Here is a 19,353-nt window from a genome sequence, read left to right on the forward strand (position 1 = left end):
GCACAACTGTATGGAAATACACCGTCAAACCACCTTACAAACAGACCTCAATATTTAAGCGTGAAATGCAGAAATGAGGGAATGGGCGGCTAGAGGGGGGGGGGGAAACCTTCATTTTTGCAAGTACATTATTGCCAAAACTTTTGTGGCAGAACTTTATTAAAGAAAGCAATACAGTACAGCTCGCTTGCTGCATAAGTCCCGTTCCAAATGTCTCTCTGTGTGTATATATATATATATATAATTATTGAGGCAGATATAACAAGTTAGCGTTGTGAACAGAACTAATGTAGGCCCATTCCAGGGTTGTGTTGCGCAGGACATATTGTTAAAAACAAAATGATAAAAGTTTTTTTCTCTTAAGGAAGGAAGACAGTGACTTCCACCCCCAGGAAAGTCTACTTTTTAAAATTGTTGCTTCTGGTTCCTTGAGGTGGGATGGTCATTGTTGCTGGTTTTCAAGTTCAGGCGATCTATGGAGGGAAATGCAAATCGTAATTGATGTGCCTAGAAATCATTGATGCTAATACACTAAACAGTAACAAATATATTTTTGCTTAACTCATTTTGGGGTTTTTTCCTGCATCAACTTAGGGTTGGCTGCATATTATAAGACATACCACTACCCAAGTAACTGAAGGACTTCTGAGATAATAATACAGTGCTCACCTATTTCAAGGCCTTTTCAACCAGGGATCATCAACACTTCCATTGTGCCACGATTTCTAGGCGCAGGTCTGTGGTTTGTAGGCATGGGCCCAAGCAGTGTTTTTGTTCTTATCCCACCTCTTTTCCTGGGAAAATCCACTGTTTGCCACTGAATCAGAAAACCTGTGGATAACCCAACTGAGATTTGTTGTTCTGATTCAGCGGTAAGCAGCAGGTTTTCCCAGGGAAAGCAGTGGGACAAATAAAAACAATCAGAAGTGTGGACGAGCCCTTCGCCTCAGGGAATTTAGAAATGGACAAGTACTCTTATCTTCATGTCTCAAGTCAGAGGAGTAACGTTAAGTACTTACATAATGTTGAAAAATTAGTTCCTGACAGAAATGGACAAGCTCATGTTGGATTAACTTGGAAACTACCTGAGGTCTTCCACACACAAAAAGCTCAGGTAATTTTTTGTGAGTTGATCTAAGAGCTTGGAAAAATGCCATCTTCGTCCCATACAGTTTTTCCTTCAAACACCCTCCTCTCTTCCTTTACGTGCTATCAGCAGTAGCGGTGATGGGCAGTGAGGAAAGAGAGGTTTTTCCAATTTTCCTTCCTGCTTTCCTTCCCTCTTTCCCCACTTCCCTCCTTCCTTCCTCTCCACTGTCTACATTGTGGGAGACCATGGGAGATGTAGCTCTCCCAAATAATCCTTCTCCCGTTCAGTCTAAAGGAGCAAAGCAGAGCTAAACACTCCTATCTACTACAGTGGACCCTCCGGATACGGACTTAATTCATTCCGGGGGTCTGTTCGCACCCCAAAAATTATGCAAATGGAGGCACACTTCTAAACATGCACACGGCACAATTGAGCGCTTCTGGGCATGGTCAAGGTGCGCAGAGCACTTCCGTGCATGCGCACATGACAAAACCCGGAAGTATACGCTTCTGGGTTTGCCTCAGCCATAACCCGAAGATTCCTTATCCAGAGGGATACGTAAGTAGAGGTACGACTGTATATATCCTTTTTCTGGTCTTTGAAGTAAAGATACATATACACAGATCCTCTAACACTATCACCATGCTAGATAACGCTGCCGTGTAAAACCCACAGCCTCTTCCCCTGACCCCCACAGGTTCAGAATCAGACCCTGAAAGTCCTACAGGACAGCATCAGGACAGGCGCAACTTCAGGAACACAGGCACAATGGAAGCAGTGCGCTAGAGACTGTTATTCCCGTCTACATTCCTGAACTAGTGGGGTGGTTCAGCAAGTCCTACACTCAGCTTCGCTGGTGTTGCTATGGTAACGCAGTGCACCTGGCATCCTTATCTCAGAACCTCTGGATGTGGGCTGCCTGTTCTGCTCAAGACACTGAGACCAAGCACAGTGCAGTTTAACCCATTGTTCTCGTTACGCCAACACCACCTACGTGAAATGTCAATTTCGTCATAATGTTCATACTAACCTGAACATTTGGGGAGAAGGGAAGTGCATGCTTTTCTTTAAAATTGCCTCCGAGCAATTGGGCTGGCATGTTGAGGAGGTAATGCTCTTTCCTGAAGAATCTCTTAGTTTTCTGAAAGGCAGAACACCATACTCAGAAGGACATCAACCCCAACAGAAATGCATGAAGGTGACACTAGGCTTACTGAAGCGGAAGATATCTGCCTCTAATTCTACAAGGTACACTAGGCAGTGCAGCTAGTGGGAGTCAGAATACTTGTATACTATGGGACTTTACCTTTGTTTAAGAATGGCTTCAGGCAAATGGCATAACAACGGTCTTCACAAGGTACACCTTGGTGGTGTGCCAGAGGTTTCTTTTATTTTCAATCACTGTCCACATGCCTCTGATGATATTACAGTGTGTGATGATTCGCAGTGTCATAGGAGGAAATGTCCAATACTCATTATGGCTTGCTTGCTGGATTCTCTGGAAGAAACATCTGCTGAGCTTTGTGTTACCTTACCAAACGTAACTGTTTGCCACCATGGTAATGATACAGAACTCAGCTGTGAAAAAGTTACGATGGTATCAGAGTATTTTTGCAGACCGGTGCAGAGCTGTACTGAGCATTTTAGTACAGTGGTACCTCGGATTAAGAACTTAATTCGTTCTGGAGGTCCGTTCTTAAACTGAAACCGTTCTTAACCTGAAGCACCACTTTAGCTAATGGGGCCTCCTGCTGCCGCTGCACCGCCGGAGCATGATTTCTGTTCTCATCCTGAAGCAAAGTTCTTAACCCGAGGTATTATTTCTGGGTTAGCGGAGTCTGTAACCTGAAGCATCTGTAACCTGAAGTGTCTGTAACGCAAGGTGCCACCGTATAGCCGACTTGGATGCACCTGATTCTAGCGAAGATCAAAGAACCAATGGAGACAAGTGTTTAGTTTTCTTGAACCTCCTTGAACCCTAATCCAACCTCTCCCTGGGATCTGTGTCCTCAAGGCTGCCACCACCACCATCATCATATTGGAAGGGAACCTTGGCTTGGAAGGGGGGTGAAGAGCATTCCAATGTCAGATCGTTTTCAGTTCTCCGGCAGGAGACACCTGAGCTCTGATCCAACGACAGTTAGATAAGGCAAAGACTGCAGTCTTATGGTCCTGAATGGGTAACCGTGCCCCTGAAGGACCAGATGCGCAGCCTGGGAGTCATTCTGGACTCACAGCTGTCCATGGAGGCGCAGGTCAATTCTGTGTCCAGGGCAGCTGTTTATCAGCTTCATCTGGTACGCAGGCTGAGACCCTACCTGCCTGTGCCCTGTCTCGTCAGAGTGGTGCATGCTCTAGTTATCTCTCACTTGGACTACTGCAATGTGCTCTATGTGGGGCTACCTTTGAAGGTGAGCCAGAAACTACAACTAATCCAGAATGCGGCAGCTAGACTGGTGACTGGGAGCGGCCGCCGAGACCATATAACACCGGTCTTGGAAGAGCTACACTGGCTCCCAGTACGTTTCCGAGCACAATTCAAAGTGTTGGTGCTGACCTTAACAGCCCTAAACTGCCTCGGTCCAGTATACTTGAAGGAGCGTCTCCACCTCCATCGTTCTACCCGGACACTGAGGTCCAGCACCGAGGGCCTTCTGGTGGTTCCCTCGCTGCAAGAAGCCAAGTTACAGGGAACCAGGCAGAGGGCCTTCTCAGTAGTGGCACCCACCCTGTGGAACGCCCTCCCACCAGATGTCAAAGAGAAAAATAACTATCAAACATTTAGAAGACATCTGAAGGCAGCCCTGTTTTAATGTTTAATAGGTTATTGTATTTTAGTGTTTCGTTGTAAGCCGCCCAGAGTGGCTGGGGAAACCCAGCCAGATGGGCGGGGTATAAATAATTATTAATTATTAATTATTAATTATTAATTATTAATTATTAATTATTAATTATTAATTATTAATTATTAATTATTAATTATTAATTATTAATTATTAATTAATAGTTATATTGCTTACCCAAGAGAAAGCCCTATCGGCCAAATGGAGGAGTGGTATCTGAGCAATTTGGTGGGGCCTGGCATCGCGATGTGCTGATGTTGCACTCGTGAGCATCGCACCTCCTTGCCTAAGCCGGGCAGAAGCTTTCCGGGCTTTGGGAAAGATGTGTCAGGCCTCCTTCCCAATCCAGTGGACAGCTATTCTCTATTAGGTTTGCCAAATGTTCCCTGCTCCTTAATTACCGTATGTCAGGCTGATGTAAAAAGGCACAGGAACGGGAAAGGTTTTTTTGTTTTTTGTTTAAAGGCAATGCTATTCAATTTTCATGACAAAAGCAGCAGAGAAGACAAATAGGAAGAAGCAGGAGATGATCTAGCAACCAATGTTCTGTGAGTACGGAATATATATGAAATCACCCCTTTGCTACTCCATGTGGTCCAGCACCATCCCTAGATACCATTGACTACAACCCCAGATCTGTTCACTTACCTTGTTCAGCACTATTGGCCAGAATTAATCACGGGGTTAAAATCTTAGGTTACAGGCTTATGACACAACAGAAAAGCAGATGCACGTGAAAAAAGCTGAATCATTTGACCTCTGATCCATAGCAGACATGGGAGAGATGTTCATGTTGGCCATTAATTGTGACATTGATGAGCGGGTATAGAAATAGATGGAGTCAGTTCTCGCTGACAGAATACCGATCAGCTACGTCTGAGGTTGCATATCTGAGCACAGAGGGACTCACTAACCTGGCAGCGTGAGCCGATTTGAGGATTCCGGCAATGGTGCGGGTTTCATAAGTTGTTTTGAACCTTGAAAAATAAAAAGAGGGTGAATTATAGTAGCATCTTCAAGTATATTCATGTGGTGAATTAGTAGATTGGTCCCAGCTCCTGCCCACCTAGCAGTTCAAAAGCACGTCAAGTGCAAGTAGATAAATAGGTACCACTCTGGTGGGAAAGTAAATGGCACTTCCGTGCACTCTGGTTCGCCATAAGCGGCTTAGTCATGCTGCCCACATGACCCGGAAAAACTGTCCGCAGACAAACGCCGGCTGCCTATGCCTATAGAGCGAGATAAGCGCGCAACCCCAGAGTCGTCCACGACTGGACCCAACGGTCAGGGGTCCCTTTACTATATTCCTATCTACTGTGGCAACAGTAGATAACTGGCTTGGATTTGGTGGAAATAATGGGTGCATTGCTGCAGTTACAATGTTCCCAGTATTAGCCCTAACACCAAATCATGGGGTTTTGAGGAACCCTTTGCCCCTCCCATTCATCCTCAAACCACACCCTCCCTTCTTAGCCCTACCTCTTTAAACTAAAACAAATGTTGACCAATATGGCAACCGTGTATTGTAGAAGAAAAATACAAGCTTTAGTATTTCACTAGTTGCCTGTTTCCTTTTTTTATTTTTGTCTGCAGCAAACTTAGAGGTTACTTAATCTGCTGCGCACTTACCAGGGGGTCAGTTTCACTGAAACCACTGGGGCTTACTTCTGACTAAACATGCTTAAGCTTGCCTGCCACTGGGACACATTTCTGCATTTCAGGAGTTGCACACCCGTCCCGCAAGGCTTCACCAAGGAACACATTGATTGTAACATAACCTGAGAATGGGCAGCAGCGAGTTTCTGCTGCAATACAGTGGTACCTTGGGTTAAGTACTTAATTCGTTCTGGAGGTCCGTTCTTAACCTGAAACTGTTCTTAACCTGAAGCTCCACTTTAGCTAATGGGGCCTCCTGCTGCTGCTGTGCCGCCGGAGCACGATTTCTGTCAGTGGCGTAGCGTGGGTTGTCAGCACCCGGGGCAAGGCAAGTAATTTGCGCCCCTGCCAGGTAGGGGCAGAGAGCTGTGAGCGCGCCCCCCCAGATGTTGCGCCCGGTGCGGCCGGCCCCCCCCTGCACCCCCACGCTACGCCACTGATTTCTGTTTTCATCCTGAAGCAAAGTTCTTAACCTGAAGCACCTGGGTTAGCGGAGTCTGTAACCTGAAGCGTATGTAGCCTGAAGCGTATGTAACCACTGAAGGTACCACTGTAGCTGTATTCCTCTGCATATTTATACTCAGACATAAGCACCACTGAACTCTGTGGGACTTCCTCCCTGATCCTGGGAAGCATGCGCAGGATTGCAGCCTTAACTGGTTAGTCTGAAATGCTGCTATTTTATTTTCTCAGGTTTTAATCAACACGTTGTGGCTGGTTTTTTGGGCTGCTTTGGAACTGCTATTGTTACACTATGTATTCTCTGTTTTACTGGATTTGAATCTAGCCACTTTAAGGGGGGGGGGGGAGAAGATGGGACCTAATACTCTTCTTGCCCTAGGGCTAAGTAGTATCACCCACTGCAGCTTGTTCACCGTTACACCTTATAAAAATGTGGAAAGACATTAAGTTGACTTGGCCACGAAGCTTAGTGGGTGACCTTGGGCCAGTTGCTGTTTCTCCAACTAACCTGCCTCAGTGTTAATAAATAATAATAATAATGAATTTTATTTATACCCCGCCCTCCCCAGCCAGAGCCAGGCTCAGGGCAGCTGACACCAGTAAAATTACAGTAAAATATAATGGGGGGAAAAACCAATTTAAAATATAGGTTAAAATGCAATATAAAATGCAGCCTCATTTTAAAAATAGCCCGCAGATCAAAACCATAAGGGGAGGGAAAGATAAGGGTCAGACTGAGTCCAAACCAAAGGCCAGGTGGAACAGCTCTGTCTTGCAGGCCCTGCGGAAAGATGTCAAGTCTCACAGGGCCCTGGTCTCTTGGGACAGAGCGTTCCACCAAGTTGGGGCCAGTACTGAAAAGGCCCTGGCCCTAGTCGAGACTGCTCTGGTTCGCCATAAGTTGTAGCCAGAGGCCCCAGTTTCCAAGGAAAAGGGGGGGTGGCCCTGATGTCACGTGTGTGACATCAAGATACCAGGAGGAGTCAGGGGGTGGAGCTAAATGCGGCAGAGGTGGGGCTTCAGTGGCCGGTGGCCCCTCCTTCTCCTGCCATTGCCACTGGCCGGGGGCTGCTTCCCCATTCCTTCCCCTCAACAGCCAGCCACTGAAGCCGTGCCACATTCAACTCTGCGCTCAGCCTTCTCCACCCCCTTCGAGGACTGGGAGGGGGCAGCCCTGTCCCCAAAATACGGGGAGGAGGGCTCTGTGCCTACAAGTTGGTGCCCCTGGTTGTAGCTAATATAAAGGGTGCAAGATGCAAATATATAATGTAGCATTGCTTGTGCAGCGGGAAATAAAAAATTGCACACAGCCAGAAAAGCAAACTGTACTAAACTATTATTGCTCTAACTCAGTATAAGGCAACTTACAAGGCCCGGTTAATTTCATTGTGCACAGGTTGTACATTGACAATAAATGTATTATTATTATTATTATTATTATTATTATTATTATTATTCCAATGTTCCTGTCAGAGGCAGATTTAGGGGTGTATGGCAGATTTGCATGTAGCTGACGGGGCCATATAACTCTTCTGCTTGCTTCTAAAAATTCCTGCGCACACCCCTTTGCTACAGTGTTACAAAAGACCCGCCCCAAACTCCAATAAACAATTTTTTTAAAGAAGTCGTTTTTTTCTGAGAAGATTCAGGAGGTTTTTTTTCCTCAGAAAGAAAGAAGGCAGCATTGAAAAAATCCCCTCCAAATATTACCCACCAATTGTTATTTATTTTGTGTGTGGTCAGTATTTCCCCTCCACAGTGCCCCCGAAAGTACACTTGGTCCAGGGTATTATGAAAAATCCAAAATGGCAGCCAGAAATGGTTGCTACTGCGACCTTTAGTGGCAGTAGAAGAGTGGGGCTTAGGGGAAAAGAAAGAAGCCATACTACAGTCATTGCTAATGCTGACGAGCCCCCTGCCCTGGAAGCTGATGTGGAATTGATCCTCCTGTAGAAATGAGGTAGAATCCAGCCCCCATTTCTTTGCCCACAAATAGGGTGGAGAATTTTGAGGAGCCTTTGAGGAGAGTATTATGGAAAGCAGAGTATTGCTAGCCATGGGAAGAAATGGCAAAATGGACTTCTTCCATGTGCCTCCAGGCCATAGCTGTCAACATACAGATTTGAAAACAAGGGACCAGCAGCCTTGAAAATAAGGGATCAGCAGCCAAAATAAGGGATTTTTCAAGGAGCACAGTAATGTTCAACTTCTGAGCCCCTCCGAGCCAAAGGCAGAAAGCCCAGCCAGCAGCAAAACAAAGCCTCAAGCTGTGGTTCCTACAGCGCAGCAACCCGGCAAAGGGGATGCAGCAAGGAAAACCACCGTCACCTCTCTGCTGGGAAGTGCTGAGCAAAGGCAAGTCCCCAGGCAACGCAGCCGATTTGATCAGCACAAGGCATGCAAGCTCCACCCCCTGTTGTTCTTAGACTCCTTATTGGGTGAGCAACGCAGCCAAGCAACACAGTTGGAGCCTCCCTCCTCCCTGGCCGGCAGGGAGGGAGGGAGACAAGCTGATTCCTTTGAAACCCAGGAAATTTAAGGGACATCATCAATAAGGGACAGCAGCGGGACACGGCGCTGGGATAAGGGACTTTCCCACCAAATAAGGGATGGTTGACAGCTATGCTCCAGGCCTCTGATGTTGCTAGATGGTGTGGGAAGGAGCCCCACTGTAGTTGTTCCCACACTGCCAAAGGCAATGGCAGAAGGACCTTTAATTTCCTCCAGTTTCATGCAGCAAAAGAAGTGTGTTTTGCATCTGTGAACAGTTATAATGCGACCCCCCCCAAGACAGTAACGGTGATGAACACTCTCAACCAGCTCCATTATTCCATTAGATAAGCTAACTCGCTTTTGCACAGAACAGGAATCCATACCAATTGGAGATCTCATTGCTTTTATTTGGTAATAAGGAGAACATACAGGAACTCATTTACAGGAAAAAAAACCCTGAAATGCTGAAAAATTGTTTTATACATTTAGAAACAAGCCTCTTCCTCCCAATAAAAAAATTACAGTGAACACATTTTCTTTAAATTAATTCCCAGAACAGTTGAGAATAGTCAGCACTGTATGCCCACGTCACTTAAATTTTGTATCTTAAGATGAAACCAGTGTGTTTTTCTCTGGGTGGTCTCCAGTGTTCTTGCTTTAGCAATTAAGTTGAATGGCATTTTTCTAATTGGACAGAGTAACGTATTTTTACAATGCCCTTGGGTTACAAATTAACATAATTTCCTAAGGCCTCTTCACAAATTCCATTTTTAGGTGCACACCTAAGATGTTTTACGAGCACACCTAATTGAGAATGAGGCAAGCATATTTGCAAATGTTTGCATCATACTGGTACACTCAGTTTTCTCCAGAGTAAACCCTTGGTGGGAAACCTATGAAATGACCCTAAATTTTAGTTCAGATATCTCCATTGTAAAGTTCTGGCTAAAATCCTAAATAATGTCCTTAGATTCTTGCACAAGGAAAACTTAGATTTTTATTTTTTATTACAAAACCAAAGTGCTTAGTTTTGATTCTCCCCCCTGCTCCTTCCCTGACAAAAGCTCAACTACACCCATTGGGACAGAAATACTCCCAATTAAATTCTAGGGCAAGTTAATCAAGTGATGCAGGAAAGGGGGAAAAAAAGGCAAAGACTAGTAAAGTAACCACATCATTTAGTGTCTTTTCCCCAAATTCTACTTTTCTACTAGGAGAAGAATGGCAGCTGTGGGGGGGGGGGGCAGGGAGCAAATTCTGTCATCTAGAGGAGAAGACAAGGCCTGTTGCCTCAGTGCAAAAGCTCCATCAAATCCAGCACCAAGCAGATGCCTTTGAAAAGCCCATAAGCAAGCAGCATGTGATGGCAACAGCCATTTCCTAACGTTGCTCCCCAGCAATTGCTGGGCAGCTGGGATTCCCTATAGTCCAACTAGTAGCCCTCAACAGACTTACCCTCTGTAGATTTGTCTAATCTTCCTTTAAAAGCATCCAAACGATGGTCCTTCACTACATTAGGAAAAGGGTAAAGGAAACCCTGACCATTAGGTCCAGTCGTGACCGACTCTGGGGTTGCGGCGCTCATCTCGCTCTATAGGCCGAGGGAGCCGGCGTTTGTCTGTAGACAGCTTCCTGGTCATGTGGCCAGCATGACTAAGCCGCTTCTGGTGAACCAGAGCAGCACATGGAAATGCCGTTTACCTTCCCGCTGGAGCGGTCCCTATTTATCTACTTGCACATGACGTGCTTTCGAACTGCTAGGTTGGCAGGAGCTGGGATTGAGCAATAGGAGCTCACCCCATCGCGGGGATTCGAACTGCCGACCTTCTGATCGGCAAGTCCTGGGCTCTGTGGTTTAACCCACAGCGCCACCCGCGTCCCTTCACTACATTATGCGGCAGCAAATTCCACAAGATAATAATTATTTAACTACATGTCATGTGCTTTCTTTTATAGGTCCCTTTCACACCCCCTAGATCCTGCACGGACTGAGTAAAATTTAGTTGATTTGGTAAGAGTTGAGCAGCAATTCTGGGTGGCAGGTTTAAAAAAAGGTAAAGGGAACCCTGACCGTTAGGTCCAGTCACGGACAACTCTGGGGTTGCGCGCTTATCTCGCTCTGTTGGCCAAGGAAGCCGGTGTTTGTCCGCAGACAGCTTCTGGGTCATGCGGCCAGCATGACTAAGCCACTTATGGCAAAGCAGAGCAGCGCATGGAAATGCCGTTTACCTTCCCGCCGGAGCGGTAGCTATTTATCTACTTGCACTTGACGTGCTTTTGAACTGCTAGGTTGGCAGGAGCTGGGACCGAGGAACAGAAGCTCACCCCGTTGTGGGGATTCGAACCACCAACCTTCTGATCGGCAAGCTAGGCTCTGTAGTTTAGACTACAACATGTTAAATAACTGCCAAGTTCAATTTCTTTTGTATATTTTTTTAAAGCTATGTAAGCAATGAATCAGCACAGTAGGATATTAATGATGATGCTTAAGTGTTACAAATGTGAGTGTAACAAATCGGATAAAAACCAGGAGTTATAGTACATGTCGTTCTTCTGCTGAGGCAAGAGCAATTATAAAACTAGGTGCTAAGGAAACAGAATACTCTATTTTCTTAAGAGGGACTCTTCCTAAATGCCAGGAAGCTTCTAATGTCTCTCTTGGTTCAATAAAAACAACCATTTTTATTCTTTGTACAAGTGACCCTCCTAGAAAAAGCAAATGATGAACCATTTCAGATCTCTACCTTCAAAGAGCCTCAAACTTTGAGGCCATTGGGCATACATTATGCAAAGGAAGGTTCTTTGACAATCCTTGAATACAAAACCTGGAGACAAGTATTGTGGTCCTCTTTGTAAAAAAAGGGGGGAGGCTACTTTCTCAGATTTCTTACAACTTATACAGAGCTCTTCTGCATTCTGCATTTAATCCAGAATTTTCATGTCTCGTTCGCTCACATTTTATGGCAAAGTCCAGCTGATGTTCTTATTTAATCCTGTATTTTCCAGTGATTGCCTCATGTTTTCCACAACTGCAGAAAATCCAACTTCTTAAAGAAGACCTTGTCTACACTATATATTTAAAGCAATATCATATCACTTTAAACTGTCATGGATTCCCTCATAGAATCCTAGAAACTGCAATTTGTTTAGGGTGCTGAGAGTTGCTGGGAGACCCCTATTCCCCTCACAGAATTACCATTCTAACTATCAACCCCTCTTCCCAGGGAACTCTGGGAAATGTGGTGCTCTGGGGGGGGGCAGGGGTCCCCTAACAACTCTCAGCACCCTGGACAAATACAATTTAAAAGTAAAGAAAATTTAAAAGTGCTTTTTGAATTGTATTTTTTAATAGAAGCCTTCAAAGTGCTTACTCAAATGTCAGAAACACAGCATACCTAACAATAGATATATCAGTGAATCCACAGAGGTCCCTAGGAATATAAGAAATCTCCAGGAATATAAGTAATCTCAACAGTTTCAAAGTCTAAAAATCCTTAGGGACACAAATAGCTGGGTTTGTGACAGGTGTGTAGACCACATAGTGACTTGCCTGCCAGTTGCAAAGGTTGTGAATGTCAAGCATAAGGCTTACAAATTGCTGTTTTGGTGATTCATAGGCTTGATTTGAAATTAAGCTAGATGTAAACTCATTGGTGTCTCTGGTATCTTACATCTTTTGCACCATGGATATCAGCTTATATTATGCATGGATTGTTAAGGGTGGTATTTTTTTATTAAAGTTATGGCTATAAATTTGTTGTGGCCTTTGACTAGAACAATAACCTGATTGATTGATTGATTGATTGATTGATGAGGTTTTCAGTAACTACTAACTATGATGGTTGAAGTGAGTTAGGAACTTCCCCTGCATACAAAGACCGGCTGTGGAGGATTGAGCTGATGAGACCAATTGTGGGTCCAATGGCCAAGAAGGCAGTTTCTGTATGTGCTGGAGAGAGAAATGAGGGGCTCATCAACCTGGGAAGGGAGCCCATCTAGGAGAAGGAAGACTCTGACCCTAAACCTTCACTGTCTTGCAGGATATCTTGGCAGGAGAAAAGGCTAAGGAGTGAACCCTACACAAATCTGGGGTGGAGTCTCTTAAGACGGTTGGGTGGCGCCTTATATGCCTGCAGCCATGCTGGTGCCGTAAGTTTTGCTCCGCTTTTCTTTTGGACCACATAGGCGAGGCTGAGAGGGGGGTCTTGTCAACAACCACCTGCAGTATCACAGAGTTGGTATGCCTCTGAATGGTGCTGTTGGGATCACAGATGGGGAGAGCACTCTGGCATGCAAGGGCTTCTCTTGGACACCTGACTGGTACTGTGAGAATGCAACGTCGGATTAGATGGGTCTCTGCGTTGATCCAACAGGGCTCTTACGCTGCTGTGTCAATGCAGAAGGAGCCTTGCAAGAGGAAGAAATAATTTGCAGCACGTTGGAAATGTCTGTAATGTTGTTTATAATTACAGAAACCACGGGGTAGTAGCTATTCCAAATTATGAAAGATGGCCTGCTCAGCGTAGCAGAGATCCATGGGGTTTATATTACTGTTGATGCGGCAGAAGGAAAACTTGTGTCTAGGCCAGTTCTAGCCTCAACTCACATTATCTGCTCTTTCAGGACCGTTCCTTACTTCTCTCCCTCTCCCCTCCCCCCCATAAAAAATCTGGAGTAAAATTAAATTATGTGCTCACAAGCCAACAGCACTGCCTCCAGAGTTTATCATGTGTGTCTCCTAAAAGCCATAATATATAATTACAGTATTGTTGCCATATATGTAGGTGAGATAACATTGCTAGTGATGTGTCCAAAGCTAGATAGTAAGTCACTGGCAGAAAATCCTTCAGTATGACTTATATTTATTTTCATTTACAAATGGGGACTGAGACAATGGCTTGCCTCAGGTTAAACCAAGAACCTATGGCGGGCAGTTCCCTTCAAACACCTCCCTTTCAGCACCCTAAAAACCTTTGAAGTTCAAAGGTTTTTGGAGGGTAAGGAATAATTAGTTTTTTGCTGACCTTTAAGAAGAGGCCAGAGCAGCCGTCAGATATTGAAAAGACAAAGCAACCAGCATCTTTTGCATATGAAAATGGAGAAACAGATGAAGTTTCAAAAAAAAACCCCCTGCAATTTCTCTACTTAATATGTAGGACAAGTATAAAGGTGTTGGGTTTATATAGCGATGCTATGCTAGAACTGGAACTGCCCTTTTTAAAACCAATTTTTTGAAAGGAAAAAAAGAAAGAAAGAAAAAGGCTGCAGTCCACAATGCTCAGTTATCTGGGAATAAGCAACATTAAAATCAGTGAGACTTACTTATGAGTAAACATACAACTGATCAGGCTGTACTCATCCAGATCAGAAAGTCCACTCCTGTTTTGTAAAGTATTTAAAATTGCTTCTTCATAAAAATTCTTTGGTATTGGGAACATTTGGCTTAGAATCCCTGAAGAGTTAGGACTCAGATGGTCTTGGGCAAATACCTATTTTTTAAAAATCCTCAAGCTCTGTATTTTCCAAAATAGAATCGAGGGTGAGAAAGCATGTTACTTTGTACCTGAGGCTTACTGAGAAGGTGAATATGTTGTTGCAATTCTATACTACAACCCTGAACACCTTTTAAACTGGTTTAATACAATTTGTGAGTGTGCTCAGGTCTAAGGATTCCCAGCCTTATGGGAAAGATGCGGTTACCAGCTTTTGGGAAAAGTCATGAGATCTAAACCAGGCAATCGGAAAAATCAGATAATTTTGCTACCTTATGTGAATTTACCTTTGGGGGGGGGGGAAGGCTGGTTTATAAGCGTTGTAGGGCAAGCAAAAATCACTAACCTGGGCAGAATTCTGTGAGGTCCAGCATTTCATTTAAAAAGTTCTTAACCAGCATAATCTTCCTCCCATCTGCATCAATCATATGCCACTGAAGGAGGAACCAGAGGGAAGTCTCTTTGCATGCAAATGCTTCACAGAAGAAGGCTGGTGTTTGAGTTAGGAACCCGTGAACAGGCCTATACAAGCCTACTTGGAAGTAGACGTTGGCTTACTTTGAGGTAAAGAGGATTGCATGCTAAGCGTGACACCAGGCTGCATGAAACCCTGCTTGGATTCTGTGCTTGTCATGCCCACCACAGTTTGGATCAACCAAACCCACTGAAATCAGGATTTAACCCCCAAGCAAATCTGCATAGTACCAGGGCATCAATCACAATGATTAGCTCAATGCATTCCAGCCGTCAGACATCCTTTGCCATGCGCCATGATGGGAGAAGCAATTGCCTCTGGGACAGAAGTTGAATGGCGGGCATTACAGTATTTCGGCAGCTTAGTATTTCGGCAGTGCAAGCCTTAAAGTGTTGAGATGAAACTTCTAAGTCCCATTTACGTCTCTGATGGCAGAATTGCATTGCATTCTGTTTGCCTGTATTGGCTAATTAACTCCCCCAGTTCATTCAGCAATAAAACTTCAAAGGAGGAATTGATAGGCTCCCCCAGAGTGTTCTTTGGGTCAAAATAAAAGGCTATGAGTAACAAGGGTGTGTGTGGATGGGATGCACTTTTTTAAAAAAATGTGCTTATTACAGAAATCAACAGAAACAACACTTTCTTTCCCCCAGAGGCTGAGCGACATTCTTGCTACAATACCAAGCCAACAAAACAATGGCTCAACTGAAAGACAATCAAAGGTACACAAAATCAAGGAGACGTCGAGCAAATGAAATCTATTGAGTGTATTTTTTTTCTTGAAAAATACTATAAAGCTGTCTAGGAATTCAGCAATTTGCTTATTTGTAAAATAGCCAGAATTTTTTTTATTTATATATGTAAAAAAAAGAATCTGCAGAAACCCCAGTGCTCTAAATCATGGCTTTCAAATAGACAAGGTTTCTTCTTTCCTTTTCCTTTCTTTGTGCATTAAAACAACTCATGGAAACAACTGTGTTTTTCCCCAAGTCTCTTTCCACGGATGTGCCAAAGTCTCTGCTTCACCATGTCAGAATATTTTTTTGCAAGCTGCGACTCAAAACGGCTCACGTTTGCTTGATCTGCAAGTCCCGAATGAAGAGTCATTTCGCTAAGGGGAAATTTCATTTTTTAAAAAAACCCCAAACCCAAAAAAATCACTTACATGAAGAAGGAAAGAAAAAAACAAACAAACCCCGAAGTCCCAAAATGAAAACCCCCAAAGTCATTGACTGCGAAGTAGCCAGTGAGAGGAACAAGAAGCAGCAGGCGCTTTAGAATCTGCACAATGCCCTCCCCCAAAAAATGGTCTTTGCGGAAGGAGATCAGTTAGAATGATGAAAGAAATTTGCAGTCCCTTTTTGATTACAATATGTGTGGTTTTGTTTTGTTTTTTTACTCTTCTGTATCTGGAAAAGAGAGAGAGAGAAAGAGAAAGAGAGAGAAAATTGTCAGTGCTCCTTCCTACTGACCAAGAAGTGGAGGGGGGGGGATGACAGAAAAGGGGGGGGAAGCTCTATATCAATATTATGCTATCCTGTGTACACTAATAGGGAAAGTCTTCGACGGCTAATCATTACGTAGCCTAAACAGCTCTACCCATGTACAAAAGAGAGGTATCAGCTGACTTGGGGGAAACCCCATAATTTGTGGAGGTGCAAAGAAGCTTTGGAAAACAAACCTTAAAGCAGGGTACTGATCATGCATATAGGATGCCAATGGTCTGTTGTTGGGGACAGGCAGTAAACCAGGACAGAGGGGCATGGAACCCTGAGCAAGAGCAGCGTTCAACGGTGTCCCTTGTTTTTTCAAACTGGGATTTGTACAACTTTGGACACTTGGGTGGGTATTTCCCCACTGACCTCAGGCCGCTTGGAGCCTATATGCCTTCTGCTGTGGAGTAACAGATTGGGGCATAGGAAGCCAGACTCTTGGTCTGTTGTCTTGCCTTTAACCAGCAGTAGCTGTCCAGGGTTTTGAACAGGACTTCTCCCCAGTCCTACCTGGGATGGGATCTGGGAAAGCATGGTCTCAACCATGGAGGTATAGCTTGTTCCTAGAAGATTGGGTAGATCACACAGGGGAAAGAGTTGCAAAGTCCCCTTGCCCTAGTGCCATTGGCTTCTTTTAAAGCTCAAATTAGAACAATGGAAGCAACAAACGGCCTCGGCCCAGTATACCTGAAGGAGCATCTCCACCCCCATCATTCTGCCCGGACGCTGAGGTCCAGCGCCAAGGGCCTTCTGGCGGTTCCCTCATTGCAAGAAGCAAAACTAAAGGGAACCAGGCAGAGGGCCTTCTCAGTAGTGGCACCCGCCCTGTGGAACGCCCTCCCATCAGATGTCAAAGAGATAAACAACTACCTGACATTCAGAAGACATCTTAAGGCAGCCTTGTTCAGGGAAGTTTTTAATGTATGACATATTAGTGTATTTTTGGTCTTTGTGGAAGCCGCCCAGAGTGGCTGGGGAAACCCAGCCAGATGGGCGGGGTACAAATAAATAAATAAATAATAATAATAATCAATCACACATCTTCCCGAGTGCATCTGTTTTGGTCCTTGGGCATCAAACAACTGGCACTGGTTTCAGATTGCTGGCTGTGGACGTCAGCCTGGCCCTTCCCTAATGCAAAAGCCCCCCACGTTTCTGCAAAAAGGAAACTAAAATGGAGAACTCCCCAAAGCTGCATCAGACACAATGGGAGGGGTTCTGAAAATGCAGACAGTCCCAGCACAGGGATTCCAACCGGCTTTGGTACTTATGGAATAAGTAATACCAGATTTGGCCTTCTTCTAAAATGCTACTTCCTTGGTTGGGAAAAAAGAAATACCCCTGACTTCTGTTGACATCAGGCATAGGCAAACTCGGCCCTCCAGATGTTTTGGGACTACAGCTCCCATCATCCCTAGCTAACAGGGATGATGGGAATTGTAGTCTCAAAACATCTGGAGGGACGAGTTCGCCTATGCCTGGTTTACATCCTAGAGTTCAACCCCCTACAAATATCTGACCAACAAGCTGCACTAAAAAGAAATTAGCACACAACAAATGGTAAAATAAAGCTTTAAGCCAAAGTTTCTCAGATGAGAATTTTCAGCACAAATCCAGGGGTAGGAACTTTGTTTCCTTCTACCAATAACTGCAATGTTTGCATCAAATTTGCTGTCCAATTTTGAGGAGGAGGTGTCATTTTTGTTCAGCACTAACAAAAAGTTTTACAGAGACACACACACACAAATTAGAATTTGTTGTGACTGGATGTTACAACGTAATGGCAAACAATATAAATGGATTTGCAAGTGGGCCCTAACCAATTGCTACACTGATATATATATTTCAGCCCCCAAATAGTCCCCAGGGCAGTTTTGAGATTAAACACATGTGATTACTTATATACAGCGTGCGCAATGGGTGATTCATCTCTATCCACTGTGTTCACATTTCTTTTATTTATTTATTTGTTTGTATTCTTTAGCCAACTTAATGTTGCTCACTCGTGTAAGCAAGTTTCTAGATTGCATTCCAGTCAACGGGGTTTAGGAAGGAATTTTGCATGTCAGAAACTCTACAAAATGGTAATGACTGCCAACAACCACTGGGAGCCTAACACTAAACACATAGAAAGAGAGACTTTGAATTGTTTCCCACCAAGAGCATTCCACCAATGGACAGTCTCACTTCTTCTCCATAACTACTAGACATGAGGATACATGATTCGTCACTGTTGAAAACCACTATGGTACACAACATATGGAAGAAATGCAATCAGGGTGTCCTTATTTCACATTAACTGGGACTTTGCCATCATGGAGGACATCTAAATACCCTTCTAAAAGTACTTAAGATGCCTTGAAATGTGTTGATCTGAAATAGCGAGAGCGTGTCACTGTGATCCAGCAAAGAAACTGGTGGATCAGAACTAAGGAGGATTCAAACATGGACCAAACCACACATTCATTGGTGGGAGGGGGGGTCATTTGGCAAAGTCATCTATCTTTCACCCTCATGTAAAGAGCTTTAAACTGAAAGTAGCCATGGCATATCAGAGATTAGTAACACGTCAAAAGCCATTCGTGAAGACAACGAAAATTAAAGACTTCATATACTTAAAGTGTCTTACTGACACTGAAAGTGCTGTGTAAATAACAAGCAACACACACACAGTTTTCATATGCTCACACAAGTCATTTGCATGGCACCCAATACATTCCTGCCACAGACTAACAATCCCCCCTTCATTTGAAAGCACTGTCTCTTCCCTTTTTCTTGAACCCTTTCCCACCAACATCACCCAGTTCCATCTCTCCTTGGACCTTGCGTGCGGACCGTTTCCAAATGGCAGGGATCATTCAACTGGCCAAATTCATTCAGCCGGTTGTTTTTATTTTGGTGACATTGTGCAATAGCTGTGAACTGCCGGTTGAAGTTTGTGAAATACATTATGGCCACTAGATGGAAGCCTTGCTTGCTTCCTTAGGACATGCCATGAGCATTTTTCCTTGCCTCCAGTTTTCCTTTGCCAAGAACATGGATTCATGTTCATATTCATAGTTTAATACACTATTCAAATGCAGCAAATGGTTTGGCACAAACGTGGCAAATTTTTTGTACAGTTGGCTAGAATGATATGCACTTACCCCTCATATTGAGGGTACTGTTCCTCAACCTTGGCCCTCCAGATGTTTTTGGCCTACAACTCCGATGATCTCTAGCTAGCAGGACCAGTGGTCAGGGATGATGGGAATTGTAGTCTCAAAACATCTGGAAGGCCAAGTTTGAGGAAGCCTGCTGTTGAGTAATGACCTAATCTGGATAATCAAAGAATTGTAGAGTTGGAAGG

General features: G+C 44.3%; 1 protein-coding gene and 1 long non-coding RNA gene across 9 annotated transcripts in view; one reads left to right on the forward strand and one right to left on the reverse strand.

Annotated features, from left to right (window-relative positions):
• The window catches only part of PDE1C (phosphodiesterase 1C), a 336,024-nt gene that overhangs the window by 5,241 nt on the left and 311,430 nt on the right, over positions 1-19,353 (reverse strand). For 5 of the 8 annotated variants that reach the window (XR_014517662.1, XR_014517663.1, XR_014517664.1 and 2 more), the window contains 3 exons: positions 4,848-4,910; positions 2,121-2,231; positions 142-473 (listed from right to left, as the gene is read on the reverse strand). Coding sequence is in view for 3 of the 8 variants with exons in the window: in XM_083468113.1 (XP_083324239.1) it covers positions 4,848-4,910 (63 nt within the window). In the remaining 5 variants the exon portion in view is untranslated. Of the gene's footprint in view, positions 1-141; positions 474-2,120; positions 2,232-4,847; positions 4,911-15,263; positions 15,921-19,353 lie in introns of those variants that run through there. The other 3 variants (XM_083468111.1, XM_083468112.1, XM_083468113.1) reach the window with 2 other exon arrangements.
• LOC310690018 lies at positions 8,938-15,641 on the forward strand. The gene is made up of 2 exons (XR_014517790.1): positions 8,938-11,387; positions 11,447-15,641. It is a non-coding gene; the product is annotated as an uncharacterized lncRNA (long non-coding RNA).

Source organism: Podarcis liolepis (assembly GCF_965112155.1).
Source record: "Podarcis liolepis genome assembly, chromosome: 12".
Classification (NCBI taxonomy): Eukaryota; Metazoa; Chordata; class Lepidosauria; order Squamata; family Lacertidae; genus Podarcis; species Podarcis liolepis.